Source organism: Seriola dumerili, unplaced genomic scaffold (genome assembly GCF_002260705.1).
Source record: "Seriola dumerili isolate Sdu_G_001 unplaced genomic scaffold, Sdu_1.0 BDQW01000513.1, whole genome shotgun sequence".
Taxonomy (NCBI): Eukaryota; Metazoa; Chordata; class Actinopteri; order Carangiformes; family Carangidae; genus Seriola; species Seriola dumerili.
Genome location: NW_019174768.1, coordinates 858,610 through 885,226, shown reverse-complemented (window position 1 = coordinate 885,226; position 26,617 = coordinate 858,610). Strand labels below are relative to the sequence as shown.

Here is a 26,617-nt window from a genome sequence, read left to right as displayed (position 1 = left end):
ACATTTTTACTGACTGTACACCCCTCTGTTCTTTACATGTGTTTACAGCTTTACATTTTAGTTTCTTTAAATTAATATCCTAGCTCATCTATTTTTTGTCTGTTATTTCCTCTGAAATCTCCAGTACGATGCTTTTATTGTGAAATGAGCGACAGGAAGTGGTCTCTGTGTGTTTTTCTACCTTAACGCAGGGCAGTTGCAGGTTGGTCGCTGAACAGCTAAACAGGATGAAACTTTGATCCAATATAAAACGATAAAAAATCTGCTGCTGCTGACGTTATCATGGCTCTGAAGGTAAGTCCGTTTACCTGTTACCTGACGGTGACCTCTGACCTCCCACCTGCTGCGGGATTACATCACAGAGCAGATAGCGCTGCATGAAGCTCATAGAGAAACGAGTGAATTCAGAGACAGAAAAGGCGAAGTTTAAAGAGCAGCGACTGTGATTCAAATAAAATCCAGATATTCTAAAACTTCTGGAGGAGGATTAAAGGTTTTCTCATGAGAGAAAAATACGAAAATAAGTTAGAAAAACTCTGTTTAATTATAAACATGCACAAAAATCATGTAAAACTCAACATGAGTCAAGGAAATCTAAAGATGTCAGAGGAGGAAAAGTCTGTTTTCTACTGTAGAATTTAAAGTCTTGTTATTAAAAGGATTGTTATTAATTTTCTAAAGAAAGAATCAAAGACTATGAAAGATGTGAAACAACTCACTCCTGCAGACATGTATATAAATGTTATTTATATATAATAGAGATATTAGAATTCCTCTCTGTGGGTTTTTAAACAACAAAAGAGCAGGAGGTCGCTTATTCACAATGTACAGAAATTATATAAACATCCTATAGGCTAGAGTCTGTTAGGAAACAATCTTATGGGATAACTAAGTAAGAAAAACGGCAAACATGGTATTTTTAATTTACAGTTTTCTACAAATATATATAGATACTAGAACTACAACAGAAACTAACAAAGCAAACATGTTCAGAAATGTGTAGGAGCTTGATGGGACAGTTAGAAAATATGATATAATATAAATATTAATATATAATTACAGTTTTCTACGCCAGGCTTGTTACAAATATAATGAGATGAGAGGAAGGATGGCATGATTCTCTCAGGAGAGAAAAACAACAACAAAGTACAGAAAGCTGCTGTTTGATAGTACAAACAGAAATCATGTAAATGTCTGCAGGAGTCTGGTATGGACAGCCGAGAGCGTTCAAGAGAACAAACAATGACTGACTGTTTCACACAGAAACGTCCTGCAGCTGTTGACAGAGGAGGAAGTCACAGTTTGTAGTTCCACTGATAACCAGACCTTCCTCTGAGACACAGTGCTGAGCTCAGCGTGAGGAGCATCATCAACATGACACTCAACAACTCCATGTTTTCACAGTAGAAGTCAGAGAGCGGCAAGTTTGAGTCTGTGCTGTGTTTCAGGCTCAGGTTCTGTACAACTTCACGGCTGAACCAGGAAACAACGAGCTGTCGGTCAGAGAGGGAGAGACACTCACTGTGCTCAGCCAGGTACGAGCTCACAGATGTGTTATCTACACATTCATACATGGTATTTACACAGTAAACAGGACACACTTTGTCATGATGAGTGTATCTGTCTGTGCAGACTGTGGGTAGAGGCTGGATCGAAGTCCAGAACTCCAGCGGACGAACTGGACTGGTACCAGAGGGATATTTACAGGTGAGTTCAGGTGAGAGTTCATTCCACGTCCTGTTGGAGCCAGTTCACGTTTCCACTGTCACTGAGCTCCTGCAGGATCGTAGGATCAATCCCTCCAGGATTGTTGCGGCTGAAATAACTGATTTCACTGCAGCTTTTCTTAAAAGTTGTGAAGAAAGTTGCAAAGTTTTTAGATGTTTCTACATGATTTTTTTGCAATGAAACTGCAGGAGACAATAAAAATTTTCAGAAATTGTCTTTTTTTGTATAATTCATTGGAAATGGAAGGCAACCAGTGAGAATAAATCCAGGTCAGTGCAGGTGTGGACCCAGTCATCAAGAGATTCTGCTCCTCTGCTCTGTCTTCATCACAGGTAGAGCTGATCTTTAGAATCACCTCATCAATTGATCCATACATAATGTAGAACTGAAGGTCAGTCTGCTCCCAAAGGTCTGGAGAAGGACCACTGGAAGAGTCAGTCCTGTACTACTTTCCTACAGAAAAGTAGGGGAGACTCAAAACCAATAGAATCTCAAAACCACCTGAGAGATGAAAACCCTCAATTTCTGTGTCTCTTACGAGTAAAGGAGCAAACTGTCTGCATACATAAAGATGCAGAGATTCAAAGATGCAGAACAACAGTGATCCACGACAGTTCCCTGTGGGAAGCCATGACATAGATCTGAGTCAGACATGAAAACACCGGGCACACAGAGCACTGACGGTGAGCTGGTCCTCCTCTTCCTCCTCTTCATGTGTGTTTCAGGTTGGAAATGTCGGCAGTGGTGAAGGGGGTGGGGCTTATGTCTCTCACAGTACAGGAGGGTGGGATAGTCATGGATACACGCACACACAAGGTAAATGTTATTCACTCATGTTAAAAGGTTGTTGGCAGATTATTGAAATATTTTAAGATTAATTTTTTATAATTTATTTGATCTGTTTAATAAGATCAAAGTCCTGTCTCCATCAGCTGTTGACGACGAGGACGGCGAGTGGGACGATGACTGGGATGATCAGTCAGTGGGCGGTTATCACGGTAATAATCAGCTGGATGGGGAGGGTGGAGCTTCAGGACAAAGTACCCACGGACCCTCCATGAAGATCTCCCTGAACAAGTGAATGAACTTTCACAATATACATCAGATTTATAGTAGATCCCAGTAGATCCCAGCAGAACCCAGTAGATCCCAGTAGGTCTCAGTGATCCTGTGTGTTCCCAGGTTTCCGTTCTCCAAAGGTCCGAGTCCAGAAGTCTTCTTATTGGCCAAACCACCAGCTGACAGCAGAGACCGACTTCCTGTCTATGTGAGTAATCACCTTTATTGATAATTCTACCACACTCGTTGTCTGTGCTCTGATTGGCTCCTGCTCATTGTCCAATCAGATGGGAGAGGTGGGTCCGGTCTGGTTGTACCCGTCATCCTCTCTGGACTGTGTGATCGCTGATCCCAAGAAAGAATCCAAACTGTACGGACTGAAGAGCTTCATCGAGTACCAGCTCACCCCCAGTGTACTACACAATACTACACAGTACTACACTGTACTACACTGTACTACACACTGTACTACACAGTACTGCACACTGTACTACAAAGTACTACACTGCGCTACACAGTACTACAACTAACCCTAACTACACAAAACCACTCTGTACTAAACAGTACTACATGGTGCTACATAGTAATACCCACAGTGCTACATAGTACTATACAGTACTACACTGTACAACACAGTATTACCTAGTATGACACAGTACTACACGCTGTACTACACTGTACTACACAATACTACACAATACTACACTGCACTACACACTGTACTACACAGTAGTACATGGTGCTACACAGTAATACTTACAGTACTACACAGTAGTATGTAGCAGTACATGTAGTACTCACTCTCTTACCCTCCGTCTTCCTGCAGACAACTAACAGACCTGTAAATCATCGCTACAAGCATTTTGATTGGCTGTACGAGCGTCTTCTGGAGAAGTTCGGATCAGCGCTGCCCATCCCCCCACTGCCTGACAAACAGGTCACAGGTGAGCTATCACCATGACATCCACACCTGTACGAGCCTGACACCTGTATGACAAGCAGCTGGATTTGAATAGATCACAGTAGAAGTCATTAGAGATGACATTAGATGACAGTAGGTGTTAGTAGGTGTCGGTAGGTGACAGTAGGTGACAAAAGGTGACAGTAGGTGATAGTAGATATCAGTAGATGACATTACAACCCACACCTTGCTCTAGTGTTGTTCCTGTGCTTTCAGGCAGGTTTGAGGAGGACTTCATCAGGATGAGGATGGAGCATTTACAGGCCTGGATGAGTCGAATGTGTCGTCATCCCGTCGTGTCTCAGAGCGACGTCTTTCAGCTCTTCCTCACCTACAGAGATGAGAAGGTGAAGTCCCACCCTGACTGTGTATACATACACACATATATATACATATATATACACATACACATACATATATATATATATATATATAGACACACACACACATGTTCAGCCAATCAGCTGTGAGGAGGTTTGTCAGTTTTGTCCTGATTAGCTGAAGCAGTGTTTTGATGTTTCAGGAGTGGAAGGCGGGGAAGAGGAGGACGGAGAGAGACGAGGCGGTGGGACCCATGATCTTCACTCTGATTGAATCTGAAGCTGCAGAGCTTGATGCTGCTCAGGTGTAAGTCTCAGTCCTTTGACTTCCTCTGCCCTGGGTGTGGTCTGTCAGGCAGCACCGTCTGTCTCAAACCTTTTACAGATCAATACAGACAGATGTGCAGAGAGGTGGAAGGACCTGCTGAGCTCATTCATCATAGTCACTTACAACTGTGTTTGTGTCACAGTGTGTACTAACGTGTGTGTTTTCTGTGTGTGGTAATGTTTAGTGAACAGAGGTGTGAGCAGTACAGTCAATTCACAAAGTCAATGGATGACGGAGTCCGAGAGCTGCTGAACGTTGGACATGCACACTGGAAACGCTGCACCGGACGTCAGTATATACACTTTACATATATATATTTATATATATATATATATATATATACACTTACATACTGTTCATGTATATACACACACTTACTGGAAATGCTGCACTAGACGTCGGCGTATATACACTTTATATACTGTATGTGTATATGTATGTATGTATATATATTACATATATAATGTATATATAATTTCCATATATAGTATATATATATATGCATACACTAGTGTATTCATGAGTGTGTGACTGTGTGCAGCGCTTCCTAAAGAGTACAAGCGGATTGGTCGAGCCTTCAGAAACCTTTCAAATGTTTTCAACAGCAGCAAATATCCAGGTGAGGAAATAAGGAGACAAGGAGACACATTTTAAAGGTCTGAAACTGTCCCTGATGGTGTGTTCAGTGACGCTCTGAAATCTGAGCACTTTAAATGTGAGGTTTGGTCATTTCTCATGTGCAGCAGCCTCATTTTAAATCTCAGATGTCAGTGTCCTTGAACGCACCAACAGCATCAGGACCGTGACACATTTTATACAGTGGTTTATTTCTGTTTCAGGAGAAGAGACGTTAACAAACGCTATGACAGTTGCTGGAGAAACCTATGAGGAGATTGCTGTGATCGTCGCACAGCAGGTCACACACACACACACACACACACACACACACACACACACATATATACACAGTACTGTTAAACAACTCATGCAGTACTCCCTACTGTCTGTACTTTAAATTATAAATAAATAAATTACTTTTAATTATAATTTCTATATAAATATATTTTTTATCTGACCTCTGATGACCTCTGGTGACCTCTGCAGCCTCAGAAGGATCTTCACTTCCTGTTGGAGACAAACAGCGAGTACAAAGGTTTACTGAGCTGTTTCCCAGAGATCATCGCTGTACACAAGGTACTGCAGTACTACACACTAGAGTACTACACACTGGAGTACTACACTCTACAGTGCTACACACTGCAGTACAACACACTACAGTACTGCACACTGCAGTACTACAGTGTAGTATCCCAGTTTTTCTATTTTTTTTTTAAACATAAATATATATTTATATAAACATATATAAATATGTATTTATGTATAACATTTAAAAATACAAACTTTTATAGACATAAATATCTATAACATAAATATTTATAAACATTAATAAATATAAAATATAAGTTTTATTTTTGTGTTTAACTTTAAGCCTGAAACAGGGAAGTGTCCATCACCTGTCTGTTTACTGTTATCAGAAGGTGTTGATGCTTCAGATGAGCTGTGATCATGTCATTAAGGGGTGTGGTCTCACCTGTGTGGTTCAGGCTGCAGTGGAGAAGGTGAAAGAAGCGGATCGTCTGGTTTCTGCAGGAAAAATCAACAACAACGACAGGAAGTGGATGAACCAACGAATCAGCTGCATGAGCTACTCACTGCAGGGTAACAGAACACACACTACTACACACAGTACTACACAATACTACTATACAACAATACACAACTCTACTATACAATACTGTACAATAGTACGCAACAACACTACACAACATAAACAACAACACACTACTATACAACACAACAGAGGACATTTGTCTCCAAAGTCTCCTGTGACAGAAACACAAACACACAAACACACACACACACACACACACACACACACACACACACACACACACACACACACACACACACACACACACACACACACGGTATGTAACCCGACCCCTGTGTCCTTCCAGCTGAGATGAATCATTTCCATAGTAACCGTATCTATGACTACAACAGAGTGATGCAGCTTTACCTGGAACAACAGGTGACCTTCTACCAGCAGGTGAGCAGGCGGGGGAGGGGGTGGGGGTGGGGTGGGTGTGCAGATGTGTGATGTCATCTCCTCTCTGCTCTCTGATTGGTCAGATTGCTGATAAGCTGAGAGCAGCTCTGAGCCAGTTCACCACACTGTGAGGACAATGACATCACAGCCTGATGATGTCACAGCCCAATGAGGTCACAGCCCAATGACATCATCCATTACACATTTAACAAAATAAAATGTTTTCAAACTGATTTGAAAAACTTTCAAACTTTATTTAAATGTTTCTCTGGTTGATGAACGAGCATGAACTTAATTCTTCTTCTTCTGCCTTAATTCAGTCGTTACATCTTTATTGTTTATGTTAATATTGATATTGAACTCTTTAATGATTCTTTTATCATAAGTGTCATATTTTATTATGCAGTGAACTGCTGAATAAACTTTATTTTTATGTATAAATTAATTTAATTTGTTTCACACTAAACTGAAATTAAAATTTAGTCATGAAAAATGTATTTTATATCTTTATTATTATTACTGAAGTCACTTAATAAAGAAAGATATTCAGTAAATATAATGATTTTTTTTTTGTTTTGTTTTTTTTTTTTTTAATTCTGTTTCTTTTGTTTTTAATCTAAAGTCATTTTTGACTGTGGATCAGCTGCAGGAGGTCTCACTCTTATCCAAACTAGTGGGACGGACTGTCAGACAGGAAAGTGTCTTTCCCTCTGTCCTGCTGAGTGAGCAGAGTTTTTCTGAAACTTCTCCTCTGTCAGGGTCAAAGGTCAAGGACAGGAAGAGGAGAAGCCTCTTCCTTTTCTCTCAATAACACTACCAACATGAACAAGCCTGACACGCGGTAACTGCCCCCTGCTGGTCAACAACTGCAATACAGGCAAGAAAAAACCTCCATGGCACTGTGGTTACCATGACAACGGTTTCCCCAAAACATTCACGGAAATGTAATCATACAATACGTAATTATATTATTCTGTTCATTTATCTCTCACTAAACTCCATTTAAAATCCCGTTCATTTATGTGTGTGATCGTTTATTAACACAATCAATCAATATTGTGATAATTTATTTTAAGGTAAACACAAGAAACTTGTGCTACAGAAAATGGACCAGACTCAGTGAATAGCTCCCTAAGCTTAACATCCTAAGTCCTATGATAACTATTAATTTAGCTATACAGACTATGAGCAGTGATAACTAATATGTCTTTGGGGTCATCAGGTGGGGACCTCCTTTCACCAGTGTTTCATCTAGTTGGTCCCACGACGCCTCCAGGAGGCTAGACAGTGATCACTGGTGTCCCAGAGTCACTCCCCTAATCTTGCCTATGCTACCACAAACATCACTATCATCAACTAGGACAAAACACACCAGCAGATTCAGCAAACAAAAACTCCCCTAAACAGTTCTGTTCTGTTGTGTAGGACTAGATGTTTTTTTTTTTTTTTTTTCCCCAGATAGTGGCGGCCGGTTTGAATGAGGGAGGTAGAGTCAGGGAGAGATGCCTTGTTGGGCTAAACTCTCCCCCGCCGGATTAGGCTGTGCTCTACCTCCCCCTACTCCCCCACTCTCCAAGACAATACAACTCACCTAAAACAAACAAACTCACCTAAACAGTCAAAGACACACTACAAACCAATTCAAAACAATACAAACAAACAATACAGGCCACCTCACCTGGACTAACTGCATGGTCTCAAAGAGGCTCACACAGGCCACACCCCCCACTTAAAAACACTTCCTCTTCCTGGATTTCTTCCTTGCTTCTCCTAAGAGTCTGTCTATCCTAAGTGCTCCCCCTGCTGGGCCCCCAGCTACCATTATTTCTTCTCATCCAAATCCACTGACTGGATCTTACTGCCTCATCTGACATGTCCTTTACTATTTTCCTCACACTCTGTCCACTTCCTCCTAACTCCCTCACCAAAGAGACAACAGACCTTGCTACAAATCCTCTACATCCTACTTCCACTGGACAAATCCTAACTTTCCATCCTCGCTGCTCTGCTTCTGCCCCTAACTCTACATACCTGAGCTTTTTCCTTTCATATGCTTCTTCAACTGAAGCCTCCCACGGAACAGTCAGCTCTATGAAATATACTTTCATTCTACTCCTAGACCACAAGACTATGTCAGGCCTTAGCTTTGTACTGGCTATTTCCTGGGGAACAACAAGCTTTCCTCCTAAATCTACCTGCATTTCCCAATCACAAGCATCCTCTAAGCTGCCTTGCCTCCTTGCTGTCTTACTAACTTTCTCTCCCTCTTGAACAAACTTGATTGCAACTTTCTTTATTTTAGGCCCTCCTAAATTTGCCTGCCTCCATAAATCTTCAATTCCTGCAGCTAAGCTTTTTAAAACCTTGTTATGTCACCACGTATACTGGCCTTGCGACAGACTAACCTTATAGCCTGACAAAATGTGCTTTAAAGTTGCAGTACCTGAACACAATGAACATAGCGGGTCTCCATTTACCCAGAGTTTTAGGTTCTGGGGAGTTGGCAATACATCATATGTTGCCCCTATCAAAAATCTAATACTACTTTCCTCCATACTCCACAGCTCTTTCCAGCTAAGCCTTTTCTTGTCTACACCTTCCCAATTCAACCACTGTCCCTGCTTAGCCTGGGCCACTGCCTTTGCACCCCTTAATATTTCCTCCTGTCTACGAACCTGCTCCACAACTAGCTTTCTCTTCTCTTTGGGACCTGCTCTACTCCACACCGGTTTGCCTGGGTCAAGCCCCAAGCCTCCCCGGCCTATTTGGACATTACCCACAATCTCTGTATGCCTGAGCGTTGCTTCCGCCTCCTGCACTGCCATTCTTGGATTCCATTTTCTCCCCTTCATTGGGTTTGGAACCACCTTACTAACTACCACATCTTTGCTCCCAGATAACAGGAGCTCTGTCCTAACCTTAGTACATTTAAACTCCTCCACTAGACTAGTTACTGGGAGCTGAATTATGCCTTTCCCATACAGTGCCACCGTACTTAAACATCTAGGAACACCTAGCCACTTCCTAATGTAAAAGCTAACTAATCTTTCCATTTTTTCTGCAGCAGATAATGGAATCTCATATACAGACAGTGGCCACATCAACCTGGGAAATAACCCGAACTGCAGACACCACAACTTCAACTTTCCTGGAAGCCCTGATTTATCTATTCTATCCAGTCCCTCAGCAACATCTTTCCGAAACTGCACTACCTGTTCTCCGTCATTCAAGTCTGCCTTGTACCACCTACCTAGACTCTTTACTGATTTTTCCCTAATTATTGGAATCTCCTCTTCGTCTATTACAAACTTCCTATCACTTAACTTCCCTCTACTTATTGAGATACTTCTAGACTTACTAGGCTTGATTTTCATACTAGCCCACTTTAAGTTTTTATTAAGTCTCTCAAGTACTCTTTTCATACATGGCACCGTTGTAGTTATCAACGTCATGTCATCCATGTAGGCCCTAATTGGTGTAAGGCGCATCCCATCCTGCCGCCTCTCTCCACCTACAACCCACTTAGAAGCTCTAATGATTACCTCCATCGCCATTGTGAATGCCAATGGAGAAATCGTGCACCCTGCCATAATGCCTATTTCTAGCCTCTGCCACCCTGTCGTAAAGCCTGCTGTACTTAAGCATAGTCTAATGTCTTGGAAATACGACCTTACTAAATTAACCACTACTCCAGGCACTCTAAAATAATCAAATGCCTCCCAAATAAGGCTATGTGGCACTGAACCAAACGCATTTGCTAAATCCAAAAATATGACATGCAAGTCTCTTTTCTCTGTCTTGGCTGCCTGAATCTGATGCCAAATCATGCTAGTGTGCTCTAAACACCCTGCGAAACCTGGTATTCCTGCCTTCTGTACTGCAGTATCTATTAAGCTATTCCTTTCTAAATAACTAGCTAATCTCCGTGCGACTATGCTAAAGAAGATCTTCCCCTCCACATTTAGGAGAGAGATCATTCGAAACTGACTCAGGTCTGAGGATTCCTTCTCCTTTGGAATAAAAACACCTCCTGCCCTACGCCATGCTCTGGGAATAACCTGTTTCTCCCAAACTATTCTTAATTGCCTCCACAAAAACTTTAGGATATCAGGTGCGCTTTTATAAACCCGGTAGGGGACTCCATTTGGCCCTGGGGCCGAAGAAGCCTTTGCACGCCTGACTACCTCCTCAACCTCCTTCCACCTGGGTGGTCTAACATCCATCTCATGATCTATCTTTCCTAATGGTGGCATGTCAGGTGGAAGGCCTACTACTCTATTCTGCTCAAAATCTGAATACGTGTTTCTTAGATACTTTTCTACTTCTGACTTTGTTGCCTTAAGCTGCCCTCCCTTTTCCTGGTTAAACAATCCTTTAACAAACTTGAAAGGGTCCCTGTAAAACGCTGTCCTTACATATTCTTTCTTCTTTCTCTTTTTCCTAAGATATTCAGCCCTTCTAAGTACTGCTAGCCTGCCTCTCAAATCTTCTTGCAACACATTAATCCCCCCCCTTCCTCTGTTGCCCTTTTCCACTGCTTTCTTAATTGTCTTCTTTCCTTAACTAATTTCTCCATTTCCCTTTGCCGTCTAGACTTAACTAACTGTACTCTTTCAAACCTCTTTCTGTCTTGCACCCCAAATCTTTCTGCACCATAGGAGTAAATTATATCTCCCATCTTCTCTAGTCTATCGCTTGCATTTCCTCCTAGTCTGGTTAAAATTACTGAATAATCTCTATTGACTGACTCCCATTCTTTCTTGCTATTTGCCCTCGGCCATTTAACTCTAGTTTTCTGCTCCATATTTTTCTCTCTGACTGGCCTGGTCACCTCAATATCAGCTGCATCCCCTCTTGTAGTCTCCTCTTCCCCCTCTGTAGCTGTGTTATTGATATCCTTCGAACTGTGGTTTTCTACCTGTCGCTGGACTTCATCCGACTTATTCGATTGACTTCTTAAAAAGTATCGATCGATGCGGCCACACTGCCTTTCCTTTGCAACACATCTCTTTCTTCCCTGATGCATTCTAAGGCCTCTAACTGACGTTACTTTCTGCCAGCCACAAGTACAAATCTGGAGCTTATTTCCCTCTAGGCTAACATTTTTACCCTCTCCAGCTACGCTCACGTCACCCTGAGAACTATTCTGCCCAGCTCTAGTCCTGGAGAATAGGTCCGTGCCCCTATCCTTCACTGAGTCGCATGTCCAACTCATAGTCATGTCCGTTCCAGTGTCTGTTGCCATATAGTCTGCCTGTGAGTCATCTTCCACCCCGCTCTCGCTGACCCTTGGGGTATTTTCCTTATGTTCGACGTAGCTTATGCTGGCTGTGACAAAGATGCTAGGCCTCACCACTGCTAACATGGATTGCTAGCCCATGGCAGCACCCTTGGGGTCTTTGCCTCCTGTCAGCTGTCTATCCAGGCTGTCACATGGTCTTTCCCTTGTTGTCAACTGCCCTATTCACAGCTGTCACTAGCTAGGCTAGTTTTGAATTTAAGGTAAACCCAAGAAACTTGTTCTACAGAAAATGGACCAGACTCAGTGAATAGCTCCCTAAGCTTAACATCCTAAGTCCTATGATAACTATTAATTTAGCTATACAGACTAATGAGCAGTGGTAACTAACATGTCTTTGGGGTCATCAGGTGGGAACCTCCTTTCACCAGTGTTTCGTCTAGTTGGTCCCACGACGCCTCCAGGAGGCTAGACAGTGATCACTGGTGTCCCAGAGTCACTTCCCTAATGCCAGCCATCACTGCTCCTCACACCACAACTATTTTCTCCTTTATCTTGCCTATGCTACCACAAACAACACTATCATCAACTAGGACAAAACACACTAGCAGATTCAGCAAACAAAAACTCCCCTAAACAGTTCTGTTCTGTTGTGTAGAACTAGGTGTTTTTTTGTTTTTTTTTCCCAGAAAGTGGTGGCTAGTTTGAATGAGGGAGGTAGAGTCAGGGAGAGATGCCTTTTTGGGCTAAACTCTCCCCCGCCGGATTTGGCTGTGCTCTACCTCCCTCTACTCCCCCACTCTCCAAGACAATGACATTGTGGCGTTACAGCGGATAGAGTTGATACCAAACTTCATTCACACCATACATAGTAACTAGAATGTGTTTTTATTTAAGCAGTTTTTCAAATGTTCATTACAATTATTGTAATTACATTACATTGGTTTTAGTTTTCTTGAGAATTTAATTAAAATTCTTTAATTCACTGAATCATTCGTTAAACTAATATTTCATCGTGCAGTTAGACAGGTCCAAACCCCACACTAAACTCTGTTTGAAATACTTTATCATTATTATTATTATTATTATTATTACGGTCTTTGATAAATTTAACTTCTGATATTTCATAGTGGAATTACAGAGGCAGCGTTCTTTACACCAAACTCCATTTAAAAATCTTGTATTTTATTGTAGCTAAATGTTTTTGGAGCCATCAATAATCAACGACGTCTTCATTAATTATCCATTCCACTGCACTGAATGTTGCGATAGTTTCACTGCATCACTGTAGATTTACAGGAGAACTTCACACCAAACTCTCCCCGCTCTCCCCGGTGGGTGACGTGTTTACATGAAGACCAACAGATGCCTGAAGGCCTGCCGCTGCTCGTCGGTGTCTGCTGGGGAATTCGTCTGGGATTATTTGAGGATTTCTACTGAGACATAAAAGCTCTCAAGTTGTTTCCTATAGAGTTCCTGAGTTAATTGTCGGAGGAAAAGAACGTAAACTACCTACATTTTGAATGGAGTTTGGTCAGACCGCCGTACCAGAGTTTTACACATGAAAACAAACAGTTTAAATGTGTTGTGACCGTTTTTCTTTCATGAGGCTCTGGTACGTTTCACCTGTTGTTCGGTTAAATACCTGAATGTCGGCGTCGGCAGCAGCAGGAGACCGGAAGGGAAATGATGTGATGTTCATGTCTCAACTGCAGTCATTAAACACTGATTATGTCCAGGTGTGTCTCCCAGTCCTCTGCTGCCACTTGGTGGCTGATGAGTGAACTGTAGTGTCTCGTGATGCAGCGGATAATTAGATCAAATATCATGACACAGAAAACACAACTTTTATTGTGTCGATCTAAATATACCTTAAGAATAAAAGACAAGTTTCTATCACTTATTCATTAGTGATTATTATTATTATTATTATCATTATTATTAAAGCTACAAAATCATTTCTTTTTGTTTTTGAAGATTTTCTAACAAACTAAATTCAAACACTGACGTTAACTTCACTACTTCTTCTTTGTTTTCTTCTTCTGGTTTTTATCCTTTTTGCTTGTTTTCTTCCTCCCTCCTTCTCCTTCTCCTCTTCCTCCTTCTGCTCCTTCCTTGGTTCTGGTGGCTCGAGCCTTCCTCCTGCTGAGCGGCATGTGAATGAACCAAACCTGGACAAACAGGATGTTTAGCACAACTTAAATCTGAACATTTAATGTGACGATTTCATAAAAGAGACACAGCACTCTACACACACACACACACATTTAATTTTATTTTACAAATTTGAGATTTATTTATAAATCTGATCCGAAATCTGAAGTGCAGTTTTATTTTGTAGTGTGTAACGGTGAAAACAACACTTCCTGCTGGTGAACTCTGTTTATCAATGTGCATTTGATTTATAGGATTTTATCTATTTTAGTAGCTGAATAATAAACGTCAGAGTAAAGATTCATCAGCTGTTTAAAAAAATGATACTGATATAAAAATAATAATTTATATAAATATATTCATGTGAAAAAGTGCAGTTTTATTTTGGAACGATGTGTAACGATGAAGAAAACACTTCCTGTTGGTGAACTCCATTGTGGTGGAGCAGCCAGAGTTTCCTGACCTCTCGGTCAGTCTTCATGGTCTTCTTGTAGAAAGTTTTCTCTGCATCTTCAATCCAGATCACAGAGGGCTGCAGCTCACCTGCCACCTGACACACACGGACCAGTCAGAGAGCAGCACTGAGGGTGATGTCACACACACCTGTTTATCACCTGACCAGGGTTTCCAGGCCTGTGGTCTCACCTTGAAGACCAGGTGCAGCAGGTAGGCCGTCCCTCCCCTGCCGGGATACCTGTGGCTCAGGTGGGCGGGGCTCAGGTGGAACAGGTGAGCTCCGGTCTCGGTGCAGACCGCCTGAACCAGCATCTTCTTCCCAACTCCGGACGGACCAGTGAGCAGCAGAGTCTTCGCCACTGGGAACTTCTCCAGTACCACCTGGGACCCTGAGGGAAAACAAGGTATTGACAGCTTATTGAGCAGGTATTGACAGTGTATTGATTAGATATTGATAAGTTATTGACTGACCCAGTGGCAGCACAGTGTACAGAGCGATGAGCTGTCTGACGTCAGACAGAGACGGCATCGGTTCAATGTTCACCTGTCGGAGAGTTGAGGCCAGGTAACTGAACTCACATGTAGGAGACACATGTTGATGTCGTATGATGATGATGTCATGTAAAGGTCGTGACATCACATGTTCAACACGTCGATTTGTTACCAATAAATTCAGAAAGCCTGACATTCTGCTGTTTGATGAGGAAACTGTTCAGGATCAACTCCTCACACAGAGACTGCAGAGACCTGCAAACACAGACAGCAGCCAATCAGAGACCAGGACACAGAGACGGCAGCCAATCACAGACCAGGACACACAGACATCAGCCAATCATAGACCAGGACACAGAGAAGAACCAATCAGAGACCAGGACACAGAGACAGCAGCCAATCAGAGACCAAGACACAGAGACAGCAGCCAATCACATCCTCCACCAGGTAAACTCACCTGTCTGCTGTCAGCAGACAGGTTTTAAAACTCATACTGGAGTTTTAAAACATCAGTCATTGTTCTGTTACAAGCAAGTATAATGTGATCTTTACTGTATGTGCACCTGTCATACTGTTTTTTCTTACGGCTACATTCAACTGAGGTTTACCACATTTGCACTAAGTATACATGTGAATTACAACTGTAAAAATGCATTTTGTTCTCTCTCAACATCATTCAGAAAACAAAAGTAACAAGGATCTTGCAGACAAGACACAAAGAAAGCAAATAAGTAGGTCCACTTGGTAATACTCTGGTTTTCTCTAGAATTCAGAAACGCTATTGTTTGAAAAAAAAAACAAATACAAATACAAATACTTTTCTTGAGGCCAAAAAAACGAACAGAATCTCCATATATATTACTGTAGGGACTATAGTCAATGCAAGGCACCACAGGAGATTATTAGCAATTAGCTGATAGTCACATTAGACGTCTGCTAAGTTATTATTAAGCTAGCGGCTAGTGGCTACGGCTAATAATAAAACGTCTCACATTAATGTGAGAGCAAGGCAGTAAATGTTATCAGTCCTGCCCATCTGTAACGTTACTAGACAGTGTTCATTTAACAGTATAACACAATTATTTGTGTCTGAAAAGTGTTATATTTCTCTTAAAGTCCCAGATTGAAGCTGAAAAAAAGTCGACCAGCACCTCACCATAAACAGCAGCAGCCTACCCTCCCAACTCTGTTTGATCAGCAACGAAAATATGGTGCCAAGTCACCAGAAGCACAGAAAATAAACAGGGCTGTAGCTGAATACATTTGCATGTCATATATATATATTCACACCTTGCTGTTGGGTTTTTTTTTTTGCACTAACTCAGACAACCTAAAAGTAGTGTTGTCATTGATGTTATTGTTTGTATTGTTCTAATCTTTATTTAAAATAATTTTATGCATGTTCATTTTTTGTCATTTTTTCTCCCCATGGTATCGAAAATGCTATCGAGTATCGAGTATTTTCCTGGGTATCAATATCAAATTTTAAATTCTAGTATCGTGACAACCCTAACTTAGATAGGTCAAGAGATTTACTTCGATTAACTGAACAGTTTCCTCACTGTCTTACTTTTTACACTGTAAAAATACAACACTAGAAACTAGAAAATGAGACTAGTATAAATACTACCACAGAAAATGGCAACCAGAGGATACACTATAAAAAATATTAACCATGGCAACCAGAGGATACATTGTAAAAAATATTAACCATGACAACAAGGTGATGCACTGTAAAAACTGACACGTCCTCAGTAAATAATTGTTGTGCTCAGATTTAAAGGGACAGTAACACTAACTGACCTGCAGTCTGACTTCCTGTTCCACTTCCTGTCTCCTCCCCTCTCTGAGCAGCTGAACATCAACAGCTAGATGACAGTCGTCACGGCAACACCACACATCTGGACATACACAGAAAGAGGAAGTGTCAGAACTAAGATTTAGTTCTATTAATTATTAATTATTAATCTTAAAATATTTTTATTTATTTAATATCAAATATTAAACTTCAATGAAACAGTAACATTTATGGTTTTATTGATGTAGAGGATGAGGATTAAGGTGTGTCAGGGTCAGAGGTGAAGTGCAGCTGTAAAACTGAACCAAAATACCTCAAACTAACACAACAACAAAGTCTGGTCTCTGTAGACCCAGACCTGGTCCTGGTCAACAGAGACCACAAACACTTCACCTCCTCCTGCAGGAGCTCAGACAGGAAGCAGAGTCATCATCAGCATCATCAGTGACTTATTATAATGTGTTCATTCTATCATTAGGTTTGTTGCCTCGGTGTTGCCATGACAACGTCACTCTAAACTCACCTGTGTAGATTCTGTGTCCTTCAGAAACATCTGGGAGGAAACAGCTGGATGGGTCCGTCCCACACGTGTCGTCCTGCAGGACAGAGACAGTTTGACTTCAGATGAGACCACTTTGATCTGGATCAGAGAGGATCCTCTTCTCTTTACCTCAGTCTCCTTTGTCTTCTTCTTCTCTTTCTTCTTCTTCTTCTCTGTCTGTTCTGTCTTTCTCTTCTTCTTCTCTCTCTCCAGCTCAGCTGAGAACATGAGCCTCGTCTGTTGAACACAGTCGTGATGTTCAGAGGCAGCAGAGTAGACATCACATGTCCTGCCACCTGTCCTCTCACCTGTTCTCTCACCTGTCCTCACATCTGTCCTCCTACCTGTCCTCCCACCTGTTCTCTCACCTGTCCTCCCACCTGTCCTCACACCTGTCCTCACATCTGTCCTCCTACCTGTCCTCCCACCTGTTCTCTCACCTGTCCTCCCACCTGTCTTCACACCTGTCCTCCTACCTGTTCTCTCACCTGTCCTCCCACCTGTCCTCCCACCTGTTCTCCTACCTGTTCTCCCACCTGTCCTCCTACCTGTTCAGGTGTTTTCTGAGTGAACAAAGAAGCTGATCTGCCATCAGGATCCTGCAGGTCTGGAAAGTCTGGAAACTTCCCGGTGACGTCTCTGGAGACCAGGTTCCAGTTCGACACGTGAAACAAACAAATACATAACACATATTTACACTCTGTAAATCAATCAAACAATCAATCCGATTCTGACAATAAAGATCTCTCAGACACGTTGGTCAGAGACCAGCAGAGACCTGCAGAGACCAGTAGAGACCAGCACCAACCAGCAGGGACCAGTAGAGACCAGCAGAGACCAACAGAGACCAGAGACCAACAGAGACCAGCAGAGACCAGCAGACACCAGCCGAGACCAGAGACCAACAGAGACCAGCAGAGACCAACAAAGACCAGCAGAGACCAGCAGAAACCAACAGAGACCAACAAAGACCAGCAGAGACCAGTAGAGACCAACAGAGACCAGCAGAGACCCGTAGAGACCAGCAGAGACCAGCAAAGACCAGAGACCAGCAGAGACCAACAGAGACCAACAAAGACCAGTAGAGACCAAAGACCAACAGAGACCAGCAGGGTCTACTACAGACAGAGGAACTAGGATCAAAGCGGTCTGATACTTGAGGTTCTGGTCTGACCTGCACTCCGAGAACTACTGTCGGATCTGATCCCGCAGACTTTCCTTCATGTCGGTTCCCTCTCAGACACGTTGGTCAGAGACCAGCAGAGACCAGCAGTGACCAGTAGAGAGAGACCAACAGAGACCAGCAGAGACCAGCAGAGACCAACAGAGACCACCAGAGACCAGAGAATAACAGAGACCAGCAGAGACCAACAAAGACCAGCAAAGACCAACAAAGACCAGCAGAGACCAACAGAGACCAGAGACCAGAGACAACGAAGACCAGCAGAGACCAGTAGAGATCAACAGAGACCAGCAGAGACCAACAGAGACCAGCACAGACCAGCAAAGACCAGTAGAGACCAACAGAGTCCAGCAGAGACCAGCAGAGACCAGCAGGGTCTACTACAGACAGAGGAACCAGGATCAAAGCGGTCTGCTACTTGAGGTTCTGGTCTGACCTGCACTCGGAGAACCACTGTTGGATCTGATCCCGCAGACTTTCCTTCATGTCAGTTCCCTCCATGTCGAGAACAGAGCACTTCACACTGAGCTGGACTCTCTGGTACTCCTCCTCATTCTGGTCCTGGATCAGCCTGAGACCCGCTGAGAACTGTTGGGCCCGCAACTGGTGTGGACTGGGACCAGGAGGCTCTGCTGGGATCTGAGGAACCACAAGAACTATGAGGAACCAGAGGAACCAGGAGACCTACAGGAACTGGAAGAAATGGAAGAACTGGAGGAGGAACCAGAGTTAACATTTTCATAAAACATAAAAATTAAATTCATAAAACAATCGGAAAATATAATGAAGATAAAATAAAAATGCACATTTAACAACAAATGAAATGAGATTAAATAAAACATAAAAAATGAAACAGAGTAATTTAATTAAATATAAACTTGTTACCATCCCCAGAAACATCATCTCCTCCGTTTGTTCTTGCGCCGTCTGTTTCCTCTGAACGTGACCTCTCCACACCTGAAACACAGTCCTGTCTCCATGACAACAACCTGCCTCACACCAACATCACATCCGTCAAGTGTTTATTGATTATTGATGATATTTTCTCCACGTTTTCATTTTTATTATTATTAATAACAATAATCTTGTAAATGATGTATAATTAACTCTGTGTTTAGAGCAGAGACTCCTCAGGTGTTCATCAAGTGAACTCAGGTGAACTCAAGTGAATCAATTATCAGTTTCCATGAATCCTTCATGATCCACCTGATGAAACCTGACACCTGAAATCCAGGTCACAGGTTTGGGGTGAGGAGTTACCCTCACCTGAGCTCACCTGTCTGATTTAAAGGAACATGACACTCCAGCAGGTGGCGCTCTGGGTCCTGAGTCACAGTCTCTACCCGTCAAATGGGTTCAGGTTTGTGTGTCTCCAGGTGTGTCTCTTAACGCCTCTCTCTGATTGGTTGAGCTCCGTCACAAATTAAGCTCTGATTCGTCCCTGCCAAGCGCGCTCAGACACCTGCAGGAGTCGGACCACCTCCTCCAGACTCATGTCCTGGACCGAGGAAGTCCGGACCAGAGCCCAGACTGTCTGTTTGTGTTTCTGTTCTCTGAGGAAACACCGAGGGAGGGGCATCTCCAAGTCCTTCTGTACACACACACACACATACACACACACACAAACACACACATTGAACGTGGATCAGGTCTGATCTGGTTTCTGTCAGATTAAACGTGGATCAGGTCTGATGTGTTCTGGACTCACTGGGGTCATCTTCAGGTCCGGCAGCAGGTCGTCAAAGAAGTTGAACTCAGACAGATTCAGATCCACCATCTGAGCCTTGAGCTCCAGGAGTCGACCCATCAGCCCATCCAGGACCGTCCGGACCGCCCTCCTCCTCTGGGGCTGGACCAGCTGTTTGTAGACCTCCTCTAGACTGCGGAAGATTTGCAGGTACTTCAGGTAGAGGACAGCCCAGTCCTGGAAGACCTGCAGCCGGTCTCTCTGAGGACCAGGAAGAGCTGCAGGGACTTCGTCCTGAAAAAGGTCCTGGAGGGCGCTGTGAGCCACAGCCCACTTCCTGTTAGAGGAGCTGAGGACCAGAAGACAGAGACCAGTACCAGTCAAGTTCTGGACTCAGATCCTCCTCTCTGATTCGGGAGAATCTGCTGTCAGGATCAGAATCCAGATCACACGGACCTCAGGGACCAGCTACGATCAGGTCTCAGAGTCCATATTTACATTCAGACGGTTTGTAGCATCAGAGACACAAGAGGAAGTTTAACCTTGATACAATGCATGCTGGGCAGTGTTAATAAGCATTAATTAGATGAGTGCATAAAATGATGTGTTGGACGTTCAGTCGCCAAACCTTATTTAAAAAAGTCTGACAGGTGTCAGTCTCTCTCTGTATGTCTCTCTGTCACTGCATGTCTCTCGCTCTGTTTTTGTGAATGAAGTCTGACTGTTGTCATGGAAACACCAACACAGCCTCTCAGCCTAGGTTTGAAACATTCAGGTGATGCTGGGTTTAATCAGGTGAGCAAGGATAGATCAATGCTTACCTGAATGACATCATCGCCTGCCACCTGTGGGACCTCAGGAGCGGAACACGTCAGATTTGATGGTTTTTCTTCTTGTTTCTGTGCAGCGGAGCGTAGCAACCGAATGCCACGCTGCGCAAGCGCACCGATAGTCTTCGTATCGGATTTATGAAAGAATGATAGGTGAAGGAGGAGGAGGAGGAAGAAGGTGCAGAAGAGGAATCCGACCGTCAGAGGAGCGAGAGAGAGAGAGAGAGAGAGAGAGAGAGAGAGAGAGAGAGAGAGAGAGAGAGAGTTTTTGCTCCCTCTCGCACTCTGAAACAGTCAGATGAACTGAGGAGTGTGTGTGTGTGTGTCTGTGTGTGTGTGTGTTGTTTGTGGGTTAAATGGTTTCTGTCCTGCAGCTGAAACGTCATAAATCAGAGCGGGACTCCTCCTCCTCCTTGCTGGTCATTAAACTGCTAAGTGAAGGGGGACTCCCTCAGACCGCCTCAGACCCGGACTCCCTCAGACCTGGACTCCCTCAGATCGTCCGCTGGAGGAACTGGACTCCACTCTGGACCCAGACTTAAACTGGGACTAACCAGTGCAGGACAAAAATAAGACGACGACCTTCCAGTTGAACGTGTAAGTCCTTTTTAATGCGATTTGACTCCATCTTTCATCGTCCGACAGGTACCGAGTGGTTCCGACTTTGACCGACACTCCGCTTAAAAAGGTGTCGTTTTTAGATTATTGACTCTCAAGCCAATAAATTACTTTGTAAGTAAGCGTATTAAATATTATTACCAACCACTGATGCTTTCTGTTGTATTCGGCAGACATGTCACACCAGACTTCACTTCATTTTACTGAAATCTCTACTTCTATCAACAGATTTCTGTTGGTCCCAGCTCCGCTCTCACGTCTGAATAACAGCGAACCAGGTTGTGAAAGTGGAGTTTATATGCAGCACCGTGCTGTGATGATGAACGAAACCTGAGCCGAAGTGAAAACTGTGTCATGTTTGTTCCAGAGAAGTCTTAATACATGTGTTTTCAGCTGTTAGCGCTTGTCTTTAAGCACATTAACCTTAATTTGAATATTTTATAACGGAGCTCCACATTGTTCATAAAGGTTGACATTAGTTCATGTTCTACTTTATTGTGTAATTTCTTTGACACATTAGTAAATAATAAGTTACTAATAATCATCTTATTTTCTCAGCTCTGTCGCAGACTCCCTTTAACATGTCTTGTTCTTTAGAGTTTAGACGTGTCCTCCTCCGTAGGAAAACTTAAATATTATTAGTAATGGTTTGTGTCTTATCGTGTATTCTGCTTAAATTAGACCCATCTTACTTCACTTTATCCCAGTGGCTGAGCTCTGGTCCTGCAGACTCACTCTGGAGTCTTGTTGTTACTGGGCACTGATTTATGGTTCTTCAAGTGGCACACGGCGGCGGATTCTGTGATTTGCGCCAATAACCTGGTTGAAAAGTGACGTTTCATGTGTGTGATGGTTCATGAAACCTGAGCCGAAGTGAAGAGCGTGTGCTGTTTGTTCTTTAACTTCTCAGGTTTTGAGTTTTGACAGTTTGAACTGTGTCCAGAAGGAAAGAATCTTTAAACTGAGAGATTTTACAGCGGAGTTCTGCGAGTCTTTCATGGCGGCCTGTCGGTGTTGTTGATGCTGAGGCGCGGGCAGAGGTCAGGCCGTGTATGTCACTTGAAGTGCTCTCTGGTGGTTTATGGCATTTTACTGGTGACTTCAGGAGCCTCTCTGCTGGTGTCTCGGGTCAACAGAGGTCTTATCTGACAAACTGGGTTAACATTGAATGGGAGCTGTGGTCCCAGTGTGTGAGAGAGAGCTCATTAACATGAACCTGAAAACCTGCAGCACTAAGTGTTGTATTTAAAAACAAATCACTTCCACTGTATTTAAATATTTAAACCTAACGTTTTACCTGATAAAGTTTTAAACTCTTTTTTTCTTTTTTTAAACTCTTGTATCATTGTTTCAGCTCCACAGTAAACTTTTATTTTGAAGGTCGTGACCTTTCAGTGTGAAGTGCCCTGTGGAGTTTTCATTTTAATGTGAAGGAGCAGTAAAAGGCTGAGTGCTCCTCCTCCTCTTCTTCTTCTCCTCCAGCTGTCTGTCTGATGGCTCAGGTCTCTTCTTCTTCTTCTCTGGTTTTTATCTGTTGTAAAGAAGTAGAGCCAATAATCTGATGTTTGATCAGCAGACGTCAGGATGATCAGAAATGTAATTCATGAAGGGTTTATAACTCAGGTTTGATATTCAAAACTTTTGACTGTTGGAGACAAATTATAAGATACATAAGGAATTAGAGATGAGATGTAGATTTTTAGTTTTAATGTGAAGTTTTGATGTGAAGGTTTAATGTGAAGGTTTAATATGGAGTCTGGTGAGAACAGATCATTGTTCATTGGAACATCTGTCTGTTATGACAGGAAATGATCAATAACATTGATTGATAGATATCTGCAGCGTCTTGACTTTGTTATTGTGCACTTAGTGATGTCATCAGGCTTTAGAATATGAAGAATTATTATGGGATGTTGAAGGTGACACAGATGGGTCTTTGTGAACATGGAGTAGATTTATGTTGTCACGGTGACGTGAACACTGCAGCTGTGTCAGCTCTGATCACACTGAGGTTATTGATCATTGACGACCACAGAGACGTTATTGTCCCATCACTGTCTGAGTTCATGTCCAACCACCTGTCCTCTCACTGTGTCAGTGTGAGGGCTGAGGTCAAAGGTTACAGGTCATCACCTGGTGGTGAAATTAAAAATATCTGACTCTTCTTTGTTTCAGAAACCTCCACAGGACCAGAGATCAGCGATCAATAATCAATACAGCTGCAGGGACTGATCGATCTTCTGCTGTTCTCCAGGTTCAACATCCTTATCATGAGTCTGACCTCCAATGACCTCACCGAGCTCATGGAGCTGTGGGAGGAGTTAAACCTGACGGCGGCTGACCACCACAACCTGTCCCACGTGGAGACTGTGCTGTGTTCAGGCGCCATCAGCCATGGCGCCTTCCTCCACGTCCTCTCTGTCCTATACGTCTTCATCTTCCTGGTGGGCGTCGCCGCCAACGCCCCGGTGGTCTGGTTGAACCTGCGCTCTGACAGGAACCGCCAAGAGACGCATCTGTACATCCTAAACCTGGCCGTGGCCGACCTGTGCGTCGTGGCCACACTGCCAGTGTGGGTGGCGTCGCTGCTGCAAGGCGGGCAGTGGCCGTTCGGCGAGGCCGTGTGTAAACTCAGCCACCTGGTCTTCAGCGTCAACCTCTTCAGCAGCATCTTCTTCCTCTCCTGCATGAGCGTTGATCGTTACCTTTCCATCAGGCTGCTGGCCGACGCCCCCATCAGCCGCAGGAAGAAGCTGCTGCGGCGGCTGGTCTGTGTTCTGGTCTGGCTGCTGGCGCTGGCGGCCTCTGCCCCCGACACCTACTTCCTCCAGGCGGTCAAGTCATTGCACCATGAGGGCGCTGTCTGTCGGCCGGTTTATCCACCCGGCAACCCGAGAGACTGGATGGTCGGCGTCCAGCTCAGCTTCATCATCCTCGGCTTTGCCGTCCCCTTCCCCGTCATTGCCGTCTTCTACCTGCTGCTGGCAGGGGCCGTCCCTCCCAGCTCAGACCGGGAGCGCTGTGTCATTCTGGCCTACATCGTGGTGTTCCTCGTGTGCTGGCTGCCGCTCCACGCCGTTCTTGTGCTGGACACACTGTCTCTGCTCCATGTCCTGCCCTTCAGCTGCCAGCTGGAGAACTTCCTGGACGTGGCGCTGCACCTGACACAGTGTCTGTCTCTGGTCCACTGCTGCGTCAACCCCGTCCTCTACAATGTCCTCAACAGGAACTACAACTACGACCTCATGAAGGCCTTCATCTTCAGGTACTCCACCAGGACGGGGCTCGCCAGGCTCGTCCACGCCTCCGAGAGCGAGTACTCGGCGGGGACGATGGACAACATGCCAATGTGAACTCGTGTGAAGACCCAGAAACCTCCTGTCCAGTCCGTCCATGTCTCATGGACTGAGGACTCTGTGGACACGATGGACAGTGTCCCAGTTTGAACCAAGGACATCTGAAGATGTCTTGTACCTGCCTGTGGGACCAGGTGATATTCTGCTACATCCTGGTCTTCCTGGAAATCTGGATCACAAAGACTGATGTAAATATTTGATGTTATATTCTGCGAATATATTTTTATCATCTTTTATAATTGATTGTTTTTTCTATTTGCTCAATCATGTACAGGAAGTTTAATTGGTAAAGGCTAAAATCAAGGTCATTCAGTGATGCGCAGGCAGGACGACACCTCATATAATAATAATGATAATATAATCTAATAATAATGATGATAATATTATTATTATTATTGATAATTCATTGATACATTTCTCCATCACTGAGCCTTGAGACTTTCAAGGATCATAAACATGACTTCATCCTGAGTCTGAGTCCTGACACATTTCATCTGTGACTCAGACAAACATGGAGACACGTTGTCTACCTGTGCAGCTGCTTCTTCAGGACTGTGTTTACCTGTGTGTGGTCATCAGCTGCAGGTGTGACGGCCTCAATCACAGAGCTGTGAGGTGACAGAGAGGTGCCACTCTGACTCCCAGAACACACACCAGGCTGTCAGAGGACGTGAGTTTACCTGCAGACAGAGAGGACAAGGGGGGGGGGGGTCTTCTGCTTATTAACAAATATATGCATAAATATTTAATCTATAATTAACAAACTTTAATGTTTCATGTTTCTGAAACCTTGTGTGTGATGTAGAGATCAGGACTCTGATCGATGTAAGCACCCCCCCATGCTTTAATGAATGGGGTCCAGCAGGATTACAGAGAGCTTAAAATACACACAGAGACCCCAATCTGGACTCAGAGCTGCATTGCCATGACAACCAGACCAGCTCAGGGCCTCTGAAAGCCTTCCATGAGAGACGGGTATTAAAAATCTGCTCTCAGCATTGAACTATGGGTAACCATGGCAACAGTACTGGCCCGTGGAAACCCTTCACATGTCCCCAAAAGCTCTTCAAGGCCCTGCTGTAGCTCCTCGTGCACCTGGAAGGACCCTTGAACCTTCCCCAGGACCCTTGGTATCTCCTGAAGAACCACATGGACATCTTCAAGGCTCTTTGGAAGAACCTCAAGGACCCCCAGAACCTCTTTAAGTTCCTCAAGCACTCAACAACAACAATCTGCCTGAGGATCCCTGCACGTGTCTCAGGACCACCAGAACACTTCCCTCCCATGGACCCTGGAAGAGCCTGAGGATGACTGAAGGGACCCCAGGAAACTCTTCAAGGACCCTCTGTCTGACAAAAGCTAATGAAAATATGAAATATAAAAAAATCTACTTCAATCAGAAAAACCTGCTGCTTTTATTTACATGTCTGTTTTAGTCTGTTTTAGACTCTAGACTGGGTCTCTGGCTTTTCACCGAACTCTTCTGATGATCCATTAAAGAGCTCCCACCAGCTCTAACCAGTTCCCACCCTCTCCAGCCAGCTCCCACCAGCTCCCACCATCTCCCTCCAGCTCCCACCAGCTCCCACCCTCTCCAGCCAGCTTCCTCCAGCTCCCACCCTCTCCAGCCAGCTCCCACCATCTCCCTCCAGCTCCCTCCAGCTCCCACCATCTCCCTCCAGCTCCCACCCTCTCCAGCCATCTCCCTCCAGCTCCCACCAGCTCCCACCCTCTCCAGCCAGCTTCCTCCAGCTCCC

At 43.8% G+C, this 26,617-nt stretch overlaps 3 protein-coding genes across 5 annotated transcripts; 2 read left to right on the top strand and 1 right to left on the bottom strand.

Annotated features, from left to right (window-relative positions):
- Positions 1-208: 208 nt before the first annotated feature.
- LOC111235566 (sorting nexin-9-like) lies at positions 209-7,154 on the top strand. 3 transcript variants are annotated; one of them, XM_022764047.1, is made up of 18 exons: positions 209-294; positions 1,449-1,535; positions 1,633-1,707; positions 2,454-2,544; positions 2,661-2,805; positions 2,911-2,995; positions 3,075-3,200; positions 3,614-3,731; positions 3,965-4,095; positions 4,272-4,375; positions 4,581-4,684; positions 4,938-5,015; positions 5,236-5,312; positions 5,501-5,590; positions 6,001-6,115; positions 6,415-6,506; positions 6,590-6,679; positions 7,129-7,154. In XM_022764047.1, exons 1-17 carry the CDS (start codon positions 283-285, stop codon positions 6,635-6,637), a joined length of 1,578 nt encoding a protein of 525 aa, XP_022619768.1. In that variant the 5' UTR covers positions 209-282; the 3' UTR covers positions 6,638-6,679; positions 7,129-7,154. The 3 variants fall into 3 exon arrangements, with proteins under 3 accessions (XP_022619768.1, XP_022619766.1, XP_022619769.1); XM_022764045.1 differs by lacking the exon at positions 7,129-7,154 and having other exon boundaries at positions 6,590-6,823; XM_022764048.1 differs by lacking the exons at positions 5,501-5,590; positions 7,129-7,154 and having other exon boundaries at positions 6,590-6,823.
- A 5,938-nt stretch (positions 7,155-13,092) lies between these two features.
- On the bottom strand, positions 13,093-20,888 carry LOC111235554 (IQ and AAA domain-containing protein 1-like). The gene is given in 13 exon segments (XM_022764026.1): positions 13,093-13,158; positions 14,363-14,449; positions 14,545-14,744; positions 14,827-14,934; positions 15,020-15,102; positions 15,305-15,311; positions 17,169-17,241; positions 17,675-17,825; positions 18,806-19,008; positions 19,255-19,339; positions 19,713-19,960; positions 20,078-20,405; positions 20,878-20,888. Coding segments are annotated over 13 exon segments (1,650 nt in total).
- Positions 20,889-21,399: 511 nt separating this feature from the next.
- On the top strand, positions 21,400-25,511 carry LOC111235569 (atypical chemokine receptor 3-like). The gene is made up of 2 exons (XM_022764051.1): positions 21,400-21,483; positions 23,680-25,511. The coding sequence occupies exon 2, from the start codon at positions 23,775-23,777 to the stop codon at positions 24,855-24,857; it is 1,083 nt and encodes a 360-aa protein (XP_022619772.1). The 5' UTR covers positions 21,400-21,483; positions 23,680-23,774; the 3' UTR covers positions 24,858-25,511.
- The last annotated feature ends 1,106 nt before the right edge of the window (positions 25,512-26,617 follow it).

Excerpts from the sequence above, each read along its gene's own strand:
- LOC111235566 (XM_022764047.1), top strand. Across the intron at positions 4,096-4,271 it reads TCACCTACAGAGATGAGAAG|GAGTGGAAGGCGGGGAAGAG; the intron begins GTGAAGTCCCAC and ends TTGATGTTTCAG. Across the intron at positions 5,591-6,000 it reads AGATCATCGCTGTACACAAG|GCTGCAGTGGAGAAGGTGAA; the intron begins GTACTGCAGTAC and ends TGTGTGGTTCAG.
- LOC111235569 (XM_022764051.1), top strand. The coding sequence starts at position 23,775 with ATGAGTCTGACCTCCAATGACCTCACCGAGCTCATGGAGCTGTGGGAG.